The sequence below is a fragment of the Micropterus salmoides genome, unplaced genomic scaffold (assembly GCF_014851395.1).
Source record: "Micropterus salmoides isolate LMB-PRFRI ecotype aquatic unplaced genomic scaffold, ASM1485139v1 Ms_hic_scaffold_4, whole genome shotgun sequence".
Lineage (NCBI taxonomy): Eukaryota > Metazoa > Chordata > Actinopteri > Centrarchiformes > Centrarchidae > Micropterus > Micropterus salmoides.
Genome location: NW_024043372.1, coordinates 4,415,490 through 4,437,051, shown reverse-complemented (window position 1 = coordinate 4,437,051; position 21,562 = coordinate 4,415,490). Strand labels below are relative to the sequence as shown.

General features: G+C 39.9%; 2 protein-coding genes across 2 annotated transcripts in view; both read left to right on the top strand.

Moving 5' to 3' along the window:
* LOC119886072 (butyrophilin subfamily 2 member A1-like) overlaps positions 1 to 17,321 on the top strand; it is a 35,185-nt gene extending 17,864 nt beyond the window's left edge. The window contains exons 5-6 of the mRNA XM_038696579.1: positions 14,839 to 14,909; positions 15,577 to 17,321. Of these exons, the coding sequence (XP_038552507.1) occupies positions 14,839 to 14,909; positions 15,577 to 15,585 (80 nt within the window). The 3' untranslated portion in view covers positions 15,586 to 17,321. The remainder of the gene's footprint in view (positions 1 to 14,838; positions 14,910 to 15,576) is intronic.
* The window catches only part of LOC119886082 (butyrophilin-like protein 1), a 164,589-nt gene that overhangs the window by 74,169 nt on the left and 68,858 nt on the right, over positions 1 to 21,562 (top strand). The gene's annotated exons all lie outside the window — the stretch shown is intronic.

Here is a 21,562-nt window from a genome sequence, read left to right as displayed (position 1 = left end):
CAGTCCTTTCTTATCCTTCCTGTCAATATTCTGTCTTTTATCTTTTAAAGAAAGATTTTTCTGCGTGGATCTGGTGAATCAATGTAAACGTTACTTCTCTCACTATATTAGAAAACAAATAATTAAAGGGTAACGACCACACTTTATCCCAAGGAACAGTCTGTATCAAAACTGATATGGGAATTTAATACTTTGCCAAAACGTCTGAGTAGCTACACAGTCGAGGAGAGAGGAGTAAGTGGACAGTAGCGAAGTGGAAGTGATGGAAGAGCAACAGCAGGACGACGCAAGGGCTTCCTGTCTTTAATCTCAAGACGCCTGCTGTCGTGTTTCAGACGCATCAAGTGGATAAAACATTCAGGTCGGCCGCTACCTGACCTCCATCCTCTTTCTACATTGGGCGCACTGATTTTGGGTGTTGTCACAGCCAAGTTGTTGCTTTTTGATGTTGTGTTTTGTCATTCTCAGGGTTACACTCACTATAAAGAGTTAAAGGAGGGAGGCTTCCTGAATCTATAGACAGTTTATTACACTGGATTGAAACAGGAAATACAAAACAATATTAATGTAGACAACACAGGTTATAATATGCAACATGTTTCCTTCCTTCAAGTTTGAACAATCATAAAGACGTGTGAATGACAGTGTTGAACAGTTTCTACAGATTCTTCAGAAACTTTTCCAAGGCTGCATAAACATTTGCTGATCGGTCCGTTGTTGTGCCTGCATGGCATTAAACCTTCTACCCTCTGCCTTCTGCTGAGACCTCATCATGTTCTCAGAGAAAGCGTTGGGCTTGATGGGTTCGATCCACATTAAGCATCTGCTCCAGGAATCCTCTTTGTTCTGTCTGACACCAGAGAAGATTTCACTTTCCTCTTCCTGGACTGACTTCCAGGAATGGGCGGTCAGGTGTCACTTTTTGTCTTCTGCCTCCACGTCAGTGGAGTCCAGCGACTCTCCTCTCTCCCGTCCTGTGGTGCAGCATCTTCCCCTGTCAGTAACAGCAAGTAGTTACTGAGTAACGCTCATCAGAGACTGAACATGTTAACAGTGGTGGTAGGAGTAGGCTGTAGCTGTTCTCCGAAGCTGACCGGGAGGCCACTGCTGCCAGTGATGCATGCGTTTATCAGGAGAGTGGCATTAAGTAACGTTTAATATTGTTCTGTAAAAACACTGAATACTGCTTTTATTAGTGCATGTGCACAAAAACAGTAGTTCAACAGTCGTGAAAGCATTGCTTTGTTTTTTATTTCAGCCAAAACCATAGGCCTACTTCTTGCTGCTGATATGAATATGCTGTTAGTTGAACCGTCGGGAGAGATATTTATGTAGTTAAATACTGTATACTCAGAGCCTGTACTGTGGCAGCATCATCTGGTCTGAGAGGCTGCATGTTGACAGCTCAGGTTACTTATTGTAGTAACGAGTAACCTTAACATAACTTGTTACTTTTAATACCCAGTAATAAGTAAAGTAATATTATCCCTTTTAAGTAACAAGTAACTTATTTAAATTTCTGAGTAACTTGCCCAACACGGTTGTTTTATAGTAGCCTTGTAATGGTAGGCAGATGTTGTTTTTAACAGTAGTAATAGTATAAACAGCAGTTGTTGTTACAGTGATATTGTAAGCAGGAGTATTAGTAGTAGGAGTAGCTGTTGTTGTTGGTTGTAGTACAAGTATTATCATTTCTAGCAGAAGTAGTAGTAGACTAGTAGTAACATAGATGCAGTAATACAAGAACTGATGAAACCAGCGACAGGCTCCAGTTACTCACCGTCTCCATCCAACTCCACACCAACATCTGATGTGTTGTTCTGACCAAATGTCAGTGAGGCATTTCACCTCCTCGCCGCACCAAGTCAACACGCGATTCATTTTCACGGAGATGTCCGACAATGAAAAAGGCGAAACAATCTAGATCTAGTCTCTTGTTGGGGGAAAAACGGTCCGGGGCAGGATATATTAAACCCAGTACACACTGCAGTTTTCCATTTGAAGGCATCAGCTGATCTCTCATCAGTCCAGTCAACTGTGGTGTTTTTATGTTAACCAGCTTTAGTTCATGTTTATCGAAAGATAATAGTTCAATTCACTTAGTTAATGTTAAATTTCAAGTTCTTTGGCAACAGACAGAGTTTATCTTCAGTTATTAGATTTGTTGTTAAAGTTAGAAACGCGTATTAGTTAATCTGCTCAACGTGACTCGCTTCTAGGAAAGTTGAACCTGTAAAACTGCAGATAGATAATTAACTTAATATATGTTCTGTTGAGGAGGCTGACATGTGAAACCGTCAGACTGACTTTGATGATTTAGCAAGCCATTTATCTACAAAGGATCCAAAAAGCAACAAGGTAGACCTACATAACTGTCAACTCTCCAAAATAATAACTTCACTTTCCTGTACTGACAGTGTCACAGCGTTCCCACCAGGCGGCGCCACGATGTTATGTTGTGGGGTTTTGTGGATGTGTTTGGGAGAGTGTGTAATAGAAGAAGGAAGAATGATGGGAAGTAAAGCACCACTATAAAACTGTAACTGTCTCCAGTCTCTTTTCTTCAGAGTATGAAACCTTCTACATTTACTGAAATTTAATATGAACGGTTGTTTCTCATTTGCTCAGTGTAGCTCTACAATTTAACATTTGTTTGGAGTCCCTAAATCACACAGCACAAAATTTATTCAAGGTTCTCATACATCCTGGAAAACCTGGAAAACACTTGACCAACTTTCCAGTCATGGAAAACACATGGAAAATGAGGGAATAAGGCCTGGAAATGTTTTTTTGTAACATTGTGTTGCGGCAGCGTGGTCACTCAAACCACTGGGCTAACCTGCCACCTACATTACAGCAAACCTCAACAGTGACAGATCCACAAAATTACCAAAGTTACTTTAGTTATTCGGGAGATCGCTTGACACCAGACTCTGTGCTAGTGGCGGTCATGTGTAGAAGGAACTGGTGAAACGTTGCCAGGGATTAACACCTGATTCCTGATGGTGACTCTTGCTGCAAAGAAACATTCATAGCTGCAAGCATGTAGGCCTAGTGCTGAATGGGAAAATATCAGGCATTGTTTATTCTTTATTATATGTTGCCCTTTTGCTACAATTAGGCTTCACACAGCAGCTGCCTCTCTACACTGCAGGGGCGATTCTAGGATCAGACCTTTAGGGGTGCTCAGCCCCTAATGAGAATGTAGCATGCATACAATACCTTGCAAAAGTGTTCACTTTTAGGCCTACTAGAGAGGAGCTGGTGCAGAGCGGAGCGGGTCACTTTGTGTTGAAACGTGGTGGGGACATGAGGGCTCAGATTAAGGGTGTGATGATGCACGAGAACAAGACAAGAAGATTGTTAGTCACTATTTAGATTAAATATTTGATGGTAAAATACATATGAGGGGTCTGGGAGTCGTCCCCCAAAAGATTTTGAGCATTAAACTGGTAATTTCCTTCCTTCTGGAGACATTTTCTGTGGAGCAAGCTGTTTTTCTTCTGTTTTTCTGATTCTAAAGTCTCACGGCAGCAGGAAGAAAAGATCTCCTGAATCTCTCCTTCACACAGCGTGGGTGTATCAGCCTGCCACTGAAGGAGCTGCTCAGTGATGTTAGTGTCTCACGAAGGTGGTGGGACGAAAACCAGCCATTTCAAAAAGTCCCAGCATCCCCAGCGTAAATGACCCCTATGGTGTCAGTGGACCAGCTAGGGTCAGACAGCAGTGTGGAGCTGTGTGCTGTGTTTACTGCCTCGGAGTTGACTCATTTTCCCTGTAACTAGCTAACAGATTGCTATTTCCAAAACATTATTACAGTTACTAATCCAAGTATCGCTGCGGTGCTGAGTCAGCTGTCGACCAACAAGCTAAAGTAAAGTAGCCTAAAAGAAAGACTGGAGAACGAGGGAGATGGACGTTCTTTCGCCCTCTTCTCTGTTGCACTTGTCATACAAACCTACATAGCAAACCGGTGCAAAAGGTTTGGGATTGAACTCACCCCAGATGGAAAGTAAACTCCTTTGATCGGCGCCGTTGAGCCAATCAGAATTCAGCGAAAACGGACGTCTAATATCCTTGTTTATATTTAGGAAACGGACTGTAGCCTATAATAACATGACTTACTGCTGAGTTATATATAAAATAAAGACATAATCTTTTGCAATTATCCTTATAACTCTGCATTATTTTACCTGCTGTGTACCAACCAATCCAACCCATTTTTACCTGTTAAAATAACTTTAAATGGCGAAAACAACCCATAAAATGCAGTATTTTACTTTCCAGACAGTGACTGAAGCCTCTACTTATTGACTGAAAAGTTATTTCTTCCTCAAAATGACTTGATTTCATTCAGAAGAGTTATATTTGGCATATTATAACTCACCTTGTACTTTTTTACCTGTTAAAATACCTGCCAGAAAGTGCCTGAACATGTGATCTTTTGTTACTTGGTTCACCAGGTGAAGTAGTGACGGCACATTCCTCCATATTTCCACATCTGTTTACTTTCATTTCCTGTCATCTACTGTTGAATACGAGGTGTTATATGTCACTCAAATATTCCTAATAGTGTTTTTATTTTCAGGGAAAGAATTAATTATCTGCCTGACCCAACAGCTGATTTTGGATTCTCAAGTCTTTGAATTTAAACTCTTTAAAAATCTGTTTATAATAAATTACAGTAAATCAGTAAAAAAGAGATTGAAAAGTCATTTATGTTTATGAGTAATATAGAAAACAATTGGTGACCACATTGGAATCACATTAGGATTTTCAAAGCTGATAGAGGTCGCAGAGTTTTTAGTTTTTATTTACAGCCTGAGAAGCAAACATCAGCTGAGACACTGCGCACTGGGACAGGGAAGGTGATGCAAAACCTCCTCCTTAATAAAATCAGATCTGAAATGTCAGCGACACTGTGGAGCAGCAACAAGTGAAGTTAGCCAGCTGCGGCTTCGCGCATGCGCGATTCATTTGCAGTCTCGCCGCGGAGGAGTGAACATCTCCTGCTGTAGCTGCAGCCGGGAGGGACTGCTGGACGAGGACCGGGCGGCCCGTGAGTGCCTCGGAAAGGGGGAGGGGCCCTCTGCGCTGGTTGGATCTTCTTTAGGCCAACCTCCTGTTGGAGAGGAGGAGGGTTCAGACACTGCTTTGGTCTCGGTGTTTTCAGCCAGAGTCAGTGAATTCTCAAACACTGCTTTGGTCTCGGTGTTTTCAGCCAGAGTCAGTGAATTCTCAAACACTGCTTTGGTCTCGGTGTTTTCAGCCAGAGTCATTGAATTCTCAAACACTGCTTTGGTCTCGGTGTTTTCAGCCAGAGTCAGTGAATTCTCAAACACTGCTTTGGTCTCGGTGTTTTCAGCCAGAGTCATTGAATTCTCAAACACTGCTTTGGTCTCGGTGTTTTCAGCCACTATTTAAGGTTGGACAATCTGCCATGGAGCTGTTGAAGTCGAGCCTCGGACGGTTGAAGTTTGTTCTCCTTTGTATGTCGGCTGCTCACAGACCTGAAGCTCAGACCTTGAAGAGACATATAACAAGATATCTGGTTTATTACCGCGGCTTTACCACCAACTTTCACGGAGCCCCCCCTCGTTTCAGTTTACCCGACATAAGTTATCCTCCCTGGTATGTTCATGAAATTACTGCATCTTCTTTTATTTCACATTTTAACGCATCAGCTGACCTCGTGAATCCAATGTTTTTATTTTATCTGAACCAGCTTTAGTTCATGTTTATCAAAAGATAATATTTGGTTAGATTCTAACTTGAGGAAGTTGTTTGGCAACAAACACAGTTTATCTTCGGTTATTAGATTTGTTGTTAAAGTCTCACTTGGTTGACAATCAATAAAATGAATCACGTTACAATCGTATGTAATGTTGTTTAATCACAATATTTTAAGTTTTAACCTTCATGAAGGTAGCATTTATTACAGGACTGCATTAGTTTTAGCCTGGTGTACCTGATAAACTGGCAGCTGTATATTAATGCTCATAGGCCGGATAGAAACATGCACCGCGCTGAAGTTTTAAGTTGGATATCCGACAGACATTCAGCATCAAACGGCGTCTTGTTGATCTGTTTCCCCCGGTGTTGGCAGTATAATGCCGGTTAGCTCACCTCCGAGGGCTCGCTCTTAACCACCAGGGGTTTGCTTAGGGACCATCGATAAATTACTATTAGTCAATCAAGAGCTTGCATGTCATGTGATTTAAAGACACCAAACCAATGCCGAATTGTAGTACCGCACTTCCTATTAGATTTGAGTGCTTCATGTATTTTCTATTCATATTAATTTCTTATTGAAAAAATGCTTTTTAGTTTTTATTGTGAGACCTTTTATAATGTACAATGGAATGCAAATAGAAGAGCTCTGACATGAATAATGCTTTTATAATAATTAAATTATATGCATTGCTGAGGTAATGGTTGAAGGTTTTGTTATGCTTGAGATTGTATTGAGAGGATTTTTTAATACTCTGTAGGCAACATAACAGCAGAATATATTGTTGACTTGGTGTATTGTGGATGACTTTAGATAGTATAGGTGTACCTAATGAAGTGGCCACTGTAGAATCAAGTCAAGGTTTCCCCTGCATGTGTAGAAGTTAATGCCGGTAAAATATGCAATTGGCTGGTAGATTTAATTCACTCACGAGCCAAAGAAACGATGGTGATCTACTGAACGGCTGGTACACTTTGAGCATTCACTAGTTATTTGGCTGGCGGACAAAAAAGTACATTTTGCTCCCTGCATGCAGCTGTGTTGTGTTACAGTGATGTTAATGTGATTCTTATTTTCAGATGTCTTGGACAACCATGAAGCTTCTTCCTCTCGTGTGTCTCTGTCTCCTGACTCGGTCTGGAACAACGTTTGCTGATGAACACGGTAAGAAAAGGAATTACTTGGACTGATAATCAATATCCTGATTATTAGCACAGATCAATATAAAAACATGTGGTGCCATTTAATTACAGCATCCTTCTGATTGATCTATGTGGCTGGTGTTAATTTCCTAAATCAATTCATGGAGGTTCACAGCAACAAAACAAATGACAGGAGATGTTTTTAATAACTTTCATGATTAAAACAAATTTGATTTCCAAATCACATGCACATATGTTTTAATTGTCCCATTTTGGGGAGTCACCTTCCCCACCAGGGGAATTGTCCTGCTCACAGAGAGAAAGAAAACAGGAGAAAAGGGAAACACACATGAATCATCTTAAAACAGGGATGCAAACTTAGGAAAATATGAAAATCACAGCAGGACGACACAATGCAAGTTATTCATTGACTGCTTCACTGTGACTGTTGTTGGTTTAGGGCTTTATAGATAAAACTGACTCGAGATAGGACAAATAAGATAACTTGACTACACAGTGATCATAATAACAGTGGTACTCAGATCTTTTAACATGAAGTAAAAATACTTTCTAAATGTTGCATTCAGAATTTTACTTGTTGTTTTTATTTAACCAGGAAGTCCCTTGAGATTGAAATCTTTGTCCTAGAGGGACACCCGACCACTTTAAATAGAAACAAAACATGTTGAACAAACATCACATATAAAAGCAAAATGTATAAAATACTACTGCAACTAGCGATTATTTTCATTATCGACTAATCTGCAGATTAGTTTCACGATTAATCGACTAATCGTTTAGTCTTTAAAATGTCAAGAAATTGTTAAAAATGCGTATCATAGTTTCTTATTTATATAATAGGAACATTATTACTGCTGCATTGACACATCAGCAGTATTTTAACAACAACAGCTGGTTATGGTGGAGCAAATTTTTACATCAATATGCACAGTTAGGAAGTTTAATCTATAACAAGTGATCATACTCTATAAGATGATCATCTGCAAAGTAACTAGTAAATATAATTTCCAGATGAATGTAGTGGAGTAGAAAGCAGAAAGCAGGTTTCCCCCATGTTTGATCTGCATGTCGGCCTTCATCAGTTTTTCTCTGAAAAAAAAAAATCTCCATAAATAATGTGCCGCCTAACTAATGTGTTTATAAACTGGTGTTTCAGAGTCATTGAGGTGACATGTAAATGTGTTATCTGATGAACAGAATGACTAAAATAAACTTCTTCTTTCAGGGTCGGGTGTCGTCAGAGTGGTTGTGAAAGAAGGGAGTGACGCCATTTTACCCTGTTCACTCAGCACCAAGCAGAACGTTGAGTCAGAACTCTTTGACTGGAAGAAAGATGGTGGGAAGGAGGTTTTCTTTTATGTTGGAGGCTTTCATTATAATAACGGCCGTCCAGGTCAAGATCAGCAGTTCAAAGGTCGCATCTCACATTTTCAAGATGAGCTGAAGTACGGAAACGCCTCCATCATCATCAGAAAAACAAAGGTGACCGACAGTGGAGACTACACCTGTGATTTTCCACTTCTTCAGCCAAGACAAATATTAAAAATTCAGCTTTTGTTGGTGAGTGTTTTCATTAAACAGTTAAATCTACATACACTATATTGTCAAAACTATTGGGACGCCCCCTCAAAATCATTGAACTCAAGTGTTCCAATCACTTCCAAGGCCACAGGTGTATAAAATCAAGCACCTATGCATGCAGACTGCGTCTACAAACATTTGTGAAAGAATGAATTCAAGCGTGGATCCATGATAGGTTGCCACCTGTGTGCTGAAGTTGCCAACTTTCTGCAGAGTCAGCAGCTGCAAACGTCACCAAGCGCAATGAAGAGCATCGGATGCAGCGGTGTAAAGCACGCCGGACACTAGAGCGGTAGAGTTCTGGAGTGACGAATCACGCTTCTTTATCTCGTCTCGTAATCCGATGGACGAGTTGGTTTGGCGGTTGCCAGGGGAACGGTACTTGCCTGACTGCATTATGCCAAGTGTAAAGTATGGTGGAGGGGGCATCATGGTTTTTTTTTCAGGGGTTGGGCTCGCCCCTTAGTTCCGGTGACAGGAACTGTTAATGCTTCAGCACACCAAGACATTTTGGACAATTTCATGTCCCCAACTTGTGGAAACAGTTTGGGGACGGCCCCTTCCTGTTCCAACATGATTATGCACCAGTGCACAAAGCGAGGTCCATAAAGACCTGGATGAGCCAGTTTGTTGTGGAGAACCTGACTGGCCTGCACAGAGTCCTAATCCCAACCCGACAGAACACCTTTGGGATGAATTAGAGCGGAGACTGCGAGCCAGGCCTCCTCGTCCAACATCTGTCTGACCTCACAAATGTGCTTCTAGAAGAACGGTCAGAAATTCCCATGAACACACTCCTAAACCTTGTGGACAGCCTTCCCAGAAGAGTTGAAGCTGTTATAGCTGCAGAGGGTGGACCAGCTCCATATTAATCCCTACGGATTAATACTACAATAATATCACATCAGTAACCTTCATGTGCATGTAAAGGCAGGCGACCCATAACCTTTGGCAGTTTAGTGTATATTGTTCATCAAGATCTCCTGCTGTCCTTCTAGGTTTGGTTCCAGCTTTTCATACTTGTCTGTTCAGATTTATTTATAACTTCCAGATTGGTTTGAAATCAGCACCTCATGCTTCATCTGCCCCCTGTAGCTCCTGTACTTTCAGCCTGTGATGCTCTTGGTATCGAACTGACATCTTTTTCTTCTTCTCCTCCTCTTCCTGCTTTTCCTCTTCCTCCTTGGTCTTTTCTCTCCACATCAGTAACTATAATCAGTGACATGTAAGTTGTCCTGTCTCCTGCCTGCATGATCTTCTTTGTCTCCACATCGTGTCAGAACTGAGCCTCTGATCTCAGGTGACCAACAGCTTTGCTGCTGCTGGATGCTCTAACCACTTCTGAGCTTACTTAAAAACAAACTAAAAGTTTTTATATTCAGTCTTACTCCCAGAAACATATTCTGTTTTTTCCCTCTTCGTAAAACACTTGCAGTATTTTAGTAGTAGTACTAGTGAGTATTTTATATCTAACCTTGTTTAATCTGTGTTTGCTGACTTGCTGGTCTTCTGCTGCTAGTTTCCCTGCTTTCAGTCTTTATGCTAAGCTAGCCCAGCTGTCTGCTGCCTGCAGCTTCATATTTACAGCACAGTAAAGTGTGACATCGATCATCTGTGCAGTAATTACTGTTCTAATTGTGTTAATTAATGTTCTCTTTCAGAGCTCACCTTCAGAGACCGATCAGGAGAAATCACAGGTGCGTCACTGATCTCTACATCTGTAATGTGTGCTACAACTCTCTGGGCCTCAGGATAGAGATCAAACATGTATTGATCAGACATCTATCAGATCTACAGCCGTCTGTCTTATAAACCAGAGGAGGTGAAATCAGCGGTCTGTCCTGATGTTGATGTTACTGATCTCTACATCTGCTGATTATCAGCTGATTCTGGGACACAAACACACAAAGTTCACTCTGAGATACTTGATGTGGTTCTTTAGTCCAGCAGCTCAGCTTCTACAGACTATTTCACTGATTCAAACAGAACAACCCGGTCTCACTCCCAAGTCGTCACATATGGACGCTTGGTCAAGAGCCATAATCGTCAGTTTGTGACGCACTAGGGATCCCTTTGACGTCATAGTTCGACGTATTGAGGGAAGCCCTGTTGTGTCAGTTTTATATTTAAGAGAAAAGACGAAGTAAGGAGGTGATTGGGGTGGATAGAGGGCCAGAACCCGGACCTTGAAGCAGGAGAACAGGGTTTGTGTCCCGTGCGAAACAAAACATTAAATGTTTTTATTTAGGCGAGTGAGGTAAATTGACATTAACGTTAGTTAACTTAAGTCTTAATTGACATACATAGCTATTTTAACCCAAACCATGATCTTTTCCTAACCTTAACCAAGTAGTTTTGTTGCCTAAACCCAACGAAAGTACTTTCTGTGCCTAAACTTAACGAAACTGCAACGTTTCACGACTTTAATTATGCGCGTTTCAACATGGCAATGTATCGAAACGTTACGTTTTATCTTGAAAGTGTAACCGGATATTGCATATTTATTGTTGCTAAGCGTTGCTAACTTGACTGTGGATCCCTAAACGTCAATAATTGATGCAAAAGGGCTACCCAAGTCTTTAAAAAGCGACGACAAAGGGCCTTGACCATGCGTCAGACATTTGACGAGTAGGGAGTGAGACTGTGTTGAACAGAAACATTAAAATGGCTCCAAGTTTATTTCCTGTTAAACGTACACTTAGACCTGCAGTGAAACTACCTGTTTCCAGCAGCAGCACTGTTTGACTGATCAGTTGAAGCTGATGTAACATCTGAAGATGTTTTGTTGGCTTGGTTCATTGTGGACATAATGATAAAATTTATGAATATATCCCAGATCTCAGGTGACTAAGAGTTGTAGCACACACATTGCAGATGTAGAGATCAGAGACATTAAAATCAAAAGTCACCTCTAGTTTCTCCTGATCTGTCTTTAAGGTCCGATGTAAAAGGCTGTTACATCGTTGGTGAAACTGTGTTCAGTTAGTCTACCTCTGCAGTAACTGCAGCACGCTACAGAGCACAGAAATCAGCCAGCAGCTTAGACTATAATCTCAGTTTCTACAGTTACACTGATAACTGAAAGATGCTTTTCATGTCATATGAAATCAGTGAACACTCTCACACACTTTGAGGTGTTCGTACTTTTCAAACCCCGCTTTTAATATTTGAAAAAACTAGATTTATACCTGAACAATGTGTTGCAGTTCATTAGGGCAGCTCTGCTATAAATTCTCCCAGAATATTAGAAACACCTTTTAAATATAATTCAGTCCAGATCAACACCATCTCTAATCATCATAAAGTGAACTTAAAGACAGAACAGTTGTGTTGGACTGCATCAGACTGTACAGGTGTTCCTAATAAAGTGACCGCTGAGTGAATGTCTCACTGACACAGTTAGGGGTGCACATGCTTTTCAAGACCCTGTTTCATATTTTATAACACATGTTTATTTTACTTTAGTGTGACAGAAAATATTGTCGACATATCAGACAACAGATTTCATGTGACGTCGTTTCAAGGTAATTTTTTCAGCTCAACAAATGTAAAAATTGAGTTTGTCCAAACGTCTTCACTGTATCTGAGCTTCTGTCATGATATGAGTCAGAAACAGTGTTTGCAGCTGTAAATAGTTTCCAGACTTTTGGTAGAAGTTAGAAATGTTTGAAATATCATGTCCTATCTAACAATGCTGGGAGGAGCAACTGAGGCTGATACTGTGCTTTTCTGTTCCTCTGTGTTTTTCTGTTAAACACACTTTAATCCTCATTTACAAGCAGAGAAGAGACGAACAAGAAACATCACAGTGTTACATTTATAATCCTGTTATTGTCCTTTTATAGCTGATGTGTCTGTTTACTGTGTTCACAGGAGCATCTCCAGAGCCGTCTGTCAAGATACTTAATCAAACGCAGGACTGGGTCCTGCTGCAGTGTGACGTTCGAGGTGCTTTTCCTAAACCTACAGTAGAGTGGCAGGACAGTGCTGGAAATAAACTTCCTGCTGAGGAGCCACAGGTCTCAGAAAGAGGAGGCAGCTTCTACATCATCCTCCAAACTACTGTGAAGAAGACCGACAACTATCGCTGTGTAGCCACACAGGAGGAGATCAAACATCAGATTTATGCCGAGACCTACGTGTTTATAAGCGGTGAGATTCTTCCTGTTTCATTTTAACAGTTCACCTGTTATGTTTCAAACTAAGTTGAATCTTCACACTTACACTGAGACTCAGACTTAACAGAACAGAAAGATCTGAGGTTTGTTGGAAAGAGATCAGCCTGATCAAACACAAGAACAAGAAGAGTGTGAAGAGAAGGACGCCGGTTCTGACGAACAAAGACTTTTGGAAACAGTCATAGGCGACATATACAAGCCAGGTCAGAGTGAGAGTCATTAACAGCTTAGCTCATATAACAAAAGTACAATGTTTTATTAATCATGCTGTTCAGATTTTCTTTAATACATCTTGTATCATCGTGAGTGACTTTTCTCTCATGTTTGAAGAGCTCTGCCTGGGCTTCTCTCTGCAAGAGGAAACGGAGGATGCATGTGACGATAAGGCGTCTGTTTCCAGAGAAGGGAAGCTGAGAGAACTAGAGACCGCAGGACAGGAAATATGTGACTGACAACACAAATGTGTGTTTGTCGCTCGCAAGAAGGGAAATGAGGAGGAGGAGGAGTAGCAGGAGGTGTGAATGAGAGTTAAAGTTAAAACTTTAAAACTGGTTTTCAGTGAGGATGTCTCCTGTATGTACGCATTCCCTGATGACATCAAAATAATCACGTTAATCAGCAGTATTTGGCCGTGTGTCTCTAACCTCCGACTGCTGGGCAGGAAGAGCTCGCTACACATAAAAAAGGGGAAGTACAACGAGCTGAGAATGTAAGAACCATTCAGTCTGATAGTCCTGCTGATCCTTTCAGTCTTAGTGAAGTTTCCAGCCTTCACCACTAGATGTCACTGTTTCTGCACCACCGTCCATTATAAACCACATCATACATGAAGTTCACAAAGGAAGATGAGGATCATCTCCTCTATATGTTACCATTTATTCTTTAAAACTTTCTATTTAAAATATAATAGTGCTTAATTTTTAGTAACTAGTGACTATTTTTTAGGTGAGGAACAGATTTATAAATGGCTGCTGCAGCCTGATCCTGAGGCTCTGAGTGAAATGATAAAACACAGAGACTCTCTGAAGGTAGATTAGAGAGAGAGAGAGAAACTTTATTGATCCCTCTGAGAAACCGCAGAGTTACAGCAGCCAAGTCAAACATGAACCACAAACATGAGGACAATTTATTTTTTAACTACAAACTAAACTAAAAACTAGAACCAGACTTTTAACTCTAAATATAAGAAATAATAGTTTGTGGTAATACTTTGATAGCGCTGAGGCACAGAATTTTTACTCGACAATTTAAACAGGTAACAATATTTATTGTTAAAACAAATAAATATTTGTTGATCAGAAATCTAAGTGTGTGCATTTATAAAAAATTTAATCTCAATTATGATTTTGGCTTCCAACGATTTATAAAATCAAGTTAAATGAGATAAAACGATTATAACTGATGTGACTGATAACTATAAGATACTTTTCTGTAGGTACTTTACATGAAATCAGTTTCAAGATATTTCTCACTGACAGAATGTACACACTTTGAGGTGTAAATATTATTTAATATTTAAACTTATCTTGATAAAAGCTCAGATCTGAAATATATATCATGATGCTTTTGTGTGAGGCTGCAGATAACAGTTATTTTCATTTTTGATTCATCTCTTTCCAAATAATTTTGATTTTTTTGTTTATAAAATGTCCAAAAACAGTAAAACAAAAAAAATACTTCCACTGTGTCGTCGAGCAGGACGACATCAGCTGTATGATCAACGCTAACATCACTGCATCAGGTGAAATTCATCTCTCTGGTTTTATCTGTAAATAGTTTCAGACTTTAGCAGCATGGCCGCCTCAGTAGTAGTTCTGTGTAGGTAATAACCAGTGTGCTGTACATGAGATACAGTTTACATTCTGAGTGTGACTCTAGGTTTTGTTGTGTGTTTCAGAGAAACTGTTTGAGGACACGTGCAGCAGAGGGGACGTCACAGGATGGTTTTTTAGTGGATTCTCTTTAGGAGCTCTGGCAGTTCTAGCTTCACTTGTAGCTACAAAGTTCATCACAGTACGCTGTATAAAGGTGAGTTTATATAATGGATTGTATCAACATATTCACATGTGCAACATCAACATCACAGATACAGAAACCATCTCATGTCATGATGATCTTGTCATTTCAGATATTGGTCTATTATGTTGTTTTATATTAAACTGATCTTTTCCCCTTTATTGAACAGGAGCAGCTGTGAAGAGACAGAGAAACAGGAGAGAGACAGAGCGGTCTAATGGAACCAGTGTTCTCCACCAGGTGAGCTGCTGGGAGCCTGTTATGTTGGTATTTACAATCATAAAAAATCTACCTAGCCTTTATTTCTGGTTCTCATTGTGATTGTTATCCATCATTCACTTCTTTATTTTTCTATTTGAAAGTAAAAGTCCTGAATATTCTGCCTGTCTGCTGATACTGACCACCATTTAAATGATTTGATTATCCCCTGAAGTGGATTTATACAAAACAAACTGTGCTGTGTTTTGGCCTGATTCTGCGATTATAAGGAGCTATTTTTACACGCCTGTGTGTGAAAACCATGTGACATGACATTTTCGCCGCCATTGAATTGTGTGCAAAGTTTAACACGTTTTAGAGCATGTTTAGGCCGCCAGAAATGTGACTACTTTGCCAAAAACAATTGGGTCCTTGCGTGTTTAATGTCCGGGCCCTAATAAGGCAGCTCAACAACATCACAGTCTGCAGCCTCCTGAACAGTCAGCACCACTGACAAGAGATCAGTGAAGGTGAAACAAGTTTCACAAAGTGAAAAGTGTCTTTGTTTCAGGTCTCTGCAGCTCAACATTGTTAACAGCTGTTTGATTAAGATCTCAAAAATATTTCTGAACCCTGGATGTTGCTCTGATTAATTTTCTTTCCTTGTTTTATTATCATATCTCATTTGTATTTTCTGCTCTCTCCATAGACTGTATAAAGAAGTGGACGAAGCCTCCGTGACGTCACCTGCTGGTTTGTCAAGTCAGGTTTTATTTAAAGTGCAAAATCACCAAAAGACATGGTCCCAGTACACAAAATGCACTGAAATTAAATAAAATTAACCTTAAAATACAGAATGCATGTAATAAAAAATACAATCAGAATAAAATGTAAAGTAAAATGATAAAACGATAAAATTGAATAATAATTTAAAGTTTGCTCAACACTGTCCGACTAAAAGCTTTATTAAACAGAAAAGTCTTTAGTCTAGCCTTAAAAGTGGTGATGCGATCCGATTCCCGCACCCAAATTGGAACCAGGTTCCATAGTAGAGGCGCTTGATAAGTAAATGCTCTTTGCACTCTTAACGTTTCAGAGCCTGAATTTGGAATATTGGCCGTCGCCATCTTGTTTGTTTTTGTTTTTTTTAAAGCTCATCAGGAGTTTACTGAGGTGATAAATCAAGTGAGAAGTCGGGTCATTTTCATACAGACTTCTATGCAATCAGACTTCTGAATGCAGTAACTGGAGTGCTGGACTAGTAAATAGATCAAATCCAAGTATTTATTTCCAAAAGCTCAGGAGCTAAAACCAAAGAGAACAGATAACCTAAATAATCAGGTGACTTTGATAAAGCAGCAGATCCCAGATCTGGGTCTGGGATTATAATCTGTACTGTGTCCTGTATATAATAATGTAATTTTTTACCTTAACCATGTAGTGCCTTCAAACATTCGAGCACGTCCATTTTAACAAGCTCAAAAGTCTGAAACTCTAGTTTTTTTTAATCTGCAGCTGTTTCGATTTGTGTGGAAAAATCATCAACGAATATTCCTCATTTAGTTTTTTTCATTTCATGCCTGGTGCATAAAGTACTTCAGGCAACTAAACGTGGGACGGGACTGAACTTTTTTTAACCTTAAAATGTGTGTAAAGATAAATGTAATCTTACTTTTTTTTTTTGGCGTTCACTCGTTTTAGAAAAGCAGTTGTTTTTATGTCTATGCTTGTATTGAATTGTATGAGCTGTGATTGGTGTATTTCTAGTGAGTTTTTGTTGACTGTTTTGTTAATGTTACTGGTGCTGCAGTAAATACAAACCTGACTATATTCAAAACAAATCTAGTTTATTATCACAGATATTAAAGTGCATGAAGAGCTGAACCAGAGTCTGTCAGTTAGTTTAATATATAATGGTCGTTTGCTCATTCGTGCTTTGTTAGAGGAATGGTTTGTATTAAATGCATTATTCATTATGGTGAAGAATAATGTGTTGTGTTTTATATCGTTGTCTGTTTTCTTGTGAAAAAGCTATTCTTGAGGTCAAACATGTCTAAGGAATTAGTTCCTTTATAAAAAGTTTTGCAAAGCTGATTTCAAAGATCCCCTAACTTGTGTTTTAGGTCATATAAAAGTGATCTGTGGTAAATTTCCTGGTTAAAAATGAAAAGTTTCTCTTCTGGATGTGAGATGTTTCACTGTAAAGTTCATTCTGTGTGTTTTTGCACTGGACGCTTCACGTCACACTTGTAGGTCCCATACTGAGCTATGATTGGACCAAATAGTTGTGATGTCACACAGCCTGCTTGTTAGTGAAAAAAATGTTCTCCCAGTTATTTTTTTGTTACTCGGTTCACCAGGTGAAGTAGTGACGGCAAACTGCTCCAAATCTGTTCGCCTTCATTTCCTGTCTCTACTTTCAGCTGTTGAATAAAAGCATTAATGTCACACAAAGATTCCTACAGTGTTTTTATTTTAAAGAAAAGAATAAAAAGTCTTTATCGGCCTGATTTTTAGAACCTGTTTTTAAAACTCTAAAGACTCTTTGAGGACAAACTTTAACACCTATAAAAATCAATTAACTTAAATAAACAGAATTAAAATACAGTTAATCAATAAAAACTAGTAATTTCATTATTCTATGTTTAATACAGAAGCAGTTTATACAAAACAATATTTTTAAATCTGCTTCACGGCTTTTATTTAGGTGCATTTTTTTTCTTTTCTTTTTTTTAATGTTTGTGATTTTAGGAAAAAACTAATTAATGATGATCCAACCATCTGCAAGTTAAATACCACCGAAGTTCCATAAATAAAATGAAAGTAGAATTTACTATGTGGTCTAGTATGCGGTAGTTTATTTCAGATTTTAGTTTAAAGCTTAATTCAGATTTATTTAATAATAATAAGGCTCTAAGCCGGTCTGTCAGGTACAGTTACACACTGAACAGATCACACATGGTTTCTGTGTTAAATGAATAACTGTCTGCATAAAGAAAACCAGAGGTTTACACAGTGGAGATGTTGGCTGCACTACAGTTGGAAAAAACTGGACAAGATGAGGTGTTGATCTGTGTAGTTAATGATTCCGCTGTCTGTCCTATTATTAAATGTGATTATTAGTCACCTGTTTATTTTTTACACTGTTTTTTATTTTATTATGTATTTTGTGCCTTTTTCGGAGTAGTGATGTTGTTGCCATGGAGACCTGTGTGTGTGTAGCATGTGCGCTGTCTCCGTGAAGCTTGCTGGAGTTGTAACTCTGTCTGTGATGGAGAAGTGATCTTTATCCTGTGTTTCCAGATAAACGGCGAGTTGAAGCCGAAGCCCAGCGCGTGCGCCTCCCGTACCCGAGGTCGCCGGTTTGGGTGCGTGCAGCACGTTCTCGGGAGCATCCGGTTGCATCAGCAAGTTTAAGGTTTCATTTAGAGTTAGGCTGCCAGTTTAGGCGGTGGACGCAGGAAAGAGGAAACTGCGCTGAGGAGGTCGTGGTCAGGGTGCTGTGAGCTTCTTCTTATCTTTATGATGCAGGAACGTGGTGTTTGCGCGCCATACTCTGGTGCGGAAAGTCACGTGACAGTGAAGTAGGCTATAAAATACCCAGATGAAGCAACTTGCTCCTTTTTTTTTTTTTTGTCTGTAGGCATTTATACCACGGGGAGGTAAGGCAGTCGCAGGAGTGGAGCGTAAATCTCAAATATACTTTTATACCAGTGTGCATCCGTGTTTTTGTTGTAATTGAAAGAGTTTGTGCTCCAAAATGATTAGTAGTGTTAAATAGGCTACTGACGTCTTAAAGCAAATTGCCCTGCACGTGTTCAAGAGATATCTGTACTTTGTATTTCCATTGTTTTGTTTTAATGTAAAGTGTCTGTAGTTATTATTAGTGTTGAATAACGACGTCTAAAAGCGATTTTCCTTGTGCATGTTGAGCTTTCTACTGTCGGTTTACTCAGGACATTTAACTTATAAATAACAGTAAGTGAGGTTATCAGCACTGTTAACCAGTCCAGTAGATTAAAGGTCCTTCTCTAACATGTCGACAGCTCGCGAGCTTCTGGTCTTCTCTTTCAGCCTTCTGACTTTGTCTGAAATAACACGTGGACTTCTAAACGGTAAGAAAACTAACGCTCAACATCAGTGCAGTGAGCCGCTCCGGTACGCAGGACAGGAATTGCATGCACCTCCAAATAATGCTTTTAAACGCTGTAATATTCTTTGTGGGCTTCATCAATGGTGACAAATGATTCGAAGTATATAATTTATGAACGTTTAGAGTCTTTAATATTTTAATACACTTAGCGGAAGCACCGTGCCTTGGTGATCAATAAGCACAGCAAAGTGTCTGAGCAGGACCCAAAGAGGTGGATGCATAATTCGGCAGATGCAATTTTGTAGGCTAACGTTACCTGCCGAGATTTGCATCCACTTCTTTAACTGTCACTTGTCGTAACCGATCAATCACGGCCTGGATGGGAGGGGACATTTCAAAGTATTGACACATAGGGGTCATTTAAATTACACTGGGGACTTTGGGCACAGGTCAGAATCAGAAAAAACAACAAGTAATGTTGAAAATGAAACGATAAGAAAAGATGCAATGCAACTGAAATATAGAAGAAACAAATGTGCATTGTCCAAAAGCTGATTACTGCATTATATTCCATTTTATTTTTATATTTTGAGTTGTCACCTGCCACCTTCATATAAATAAAGACATTTCCACCATAAATTGGTGCAGAAAACGTCTCCAGAATACCTGAGACTGAGGATCCGTGGGCCCGTCCCTCCTCGGATCTGTCATCAAGTGTTTAATGCTCAAAGAATGTGACTAACAAAGCTAACGTTACATTCATCAACGGTGACATTCACATTACATTAGCCTACCTGTTAACATCTGTGTTTACAGTGCATCCAGAAAGCTTCACCTTTTCATTATTTTCCTCAAAATTCTACAGACAATATCCAATAATGACAAGGTGAAAGAGCAAATTTATTAAAAATTAAAAAAACACAGGTACTTGTGTATATGTGTGCAGGGCCGGTGTAGGTACCAGATGTGCTCGGGGGCCTGCGCCTGCTGGTAACGTCACAAAACGTGATTTGCGTGTGTTTCTAAGATGACGTGGCAGATGGTGATTGGCTGTATGTCGTAGTGTTTACAGAGAGTTTTCAGCGAATTAATGTTACGACGCTTATGTTAGCTGCTGATCAAAATAAGCTAACGCGCGTGTGTGAACGTTATTGCCATATTGTCAAAGCAAAAGTGAAATAAAAGTAGAAATATTTACCGATAAATAAAGATCCCAAGCAGATCTGATACGTGCAAATAAATAACTTGCAATTTTACCAGTAACATTCTGGTTCATGTTGCTTCCCTTTTCTCCACGAGCCGGGTCGTAACAGGGATAGGCCCGCACAGCAATAACGTAGGCTAATACACAGCAGAGTATTGGGCAGCTAGACTTAAAAATATTGTGAATTCTCAGAGTCGATTATTCCGACTTTTTTTGTGGACATGTCAGAGAACACAGATGTGGGAGAGATTCTGAATGTGCAGAAAGTTTTGACCACGTGCAGAAAGCCTGCAGAAAGCTGCAGGGGGGCATTTTTAAATCTCTCACCTAGGGCTCCAACACTGTCCGGCTGTTTCGGTGGTACAACGGGCCCAGCCTGACCATGGAGTCCATGAACTATTCTACTTGGTTGTTGGTACAAGATGCTGTTGCATCCGGACGGTGAGGTAAGTGGGGTCATAGTGAGTAAACCTCTGCCAGAACTCTTTCCCTCTCAGTCAAACCTGACGGTTAGCATAGTCGCTCTCTACTCCTGAACTAGGGGAGACCGGGGGCAATTGTAACAATTTTTGGTTTCTTTGTCTCAAAAAGGAATATTCTAATATTTTCACAATTAGCACCAGGGCTACATGCTTACAGCTATTAATGATTCAGCATTAAGAATCACAGTCAGTCGTCTAAAATAAACTTGTGTTTCATTGAGGTGACATGTAAATTTGTTATCCGGTGTTCTGTCTGAACCTAATGGATTTGAACATAATAACTTAAAATAAACTTCTTTCAGGGTCGGGTGACGTCAGAGTGGTTGTGAAAGAAGGGAGTGATGCCATTTTACCCTGTTCCCTCAGCACCAAGGAGAACGCTGAGTCAAAGCTCTTTGACTGGAAGAAAGATGGTGGGAAGGAGGTTTTCTTTTACGATGCAGGCCTTCATTACAACAACGGCCGTCCAGGTCAAGATCAGCAGTTCAAAGGTCGTGTCTCACATTTTCAAGACGATCTGAAGTACGGAAACGCCTCCATCATCATCAGAAAAACAAAGGTGACCGACAGAGGAGACTACACCTGTGATTTTCCACGTCTTCAGCCAAGACAAATATTGAAAATTCAGCTTTTTGTTGGTGAGTGTTTTCATTAAACAGTTAAATCTACATACACTATATTGTCACAACTATTGGGACGCCCCCTCTGAATCATTGAACTCAAGTGTTCCGATCACTTCCAAGGCCGCAGGCGTATAAAATCAAGCACCTAAGGATGCAGACTGCGTCTACAAACATTTGTGAAAGAATGAATTCAAGCGTGGTTCCATGATAGGTTGCCACCTGTGCGCTGAAGTTGCCAACTTTCTGCAGAGTCAGCAGCTGCAGCCAAGCCCGACATCACGAAGTGCAATGAA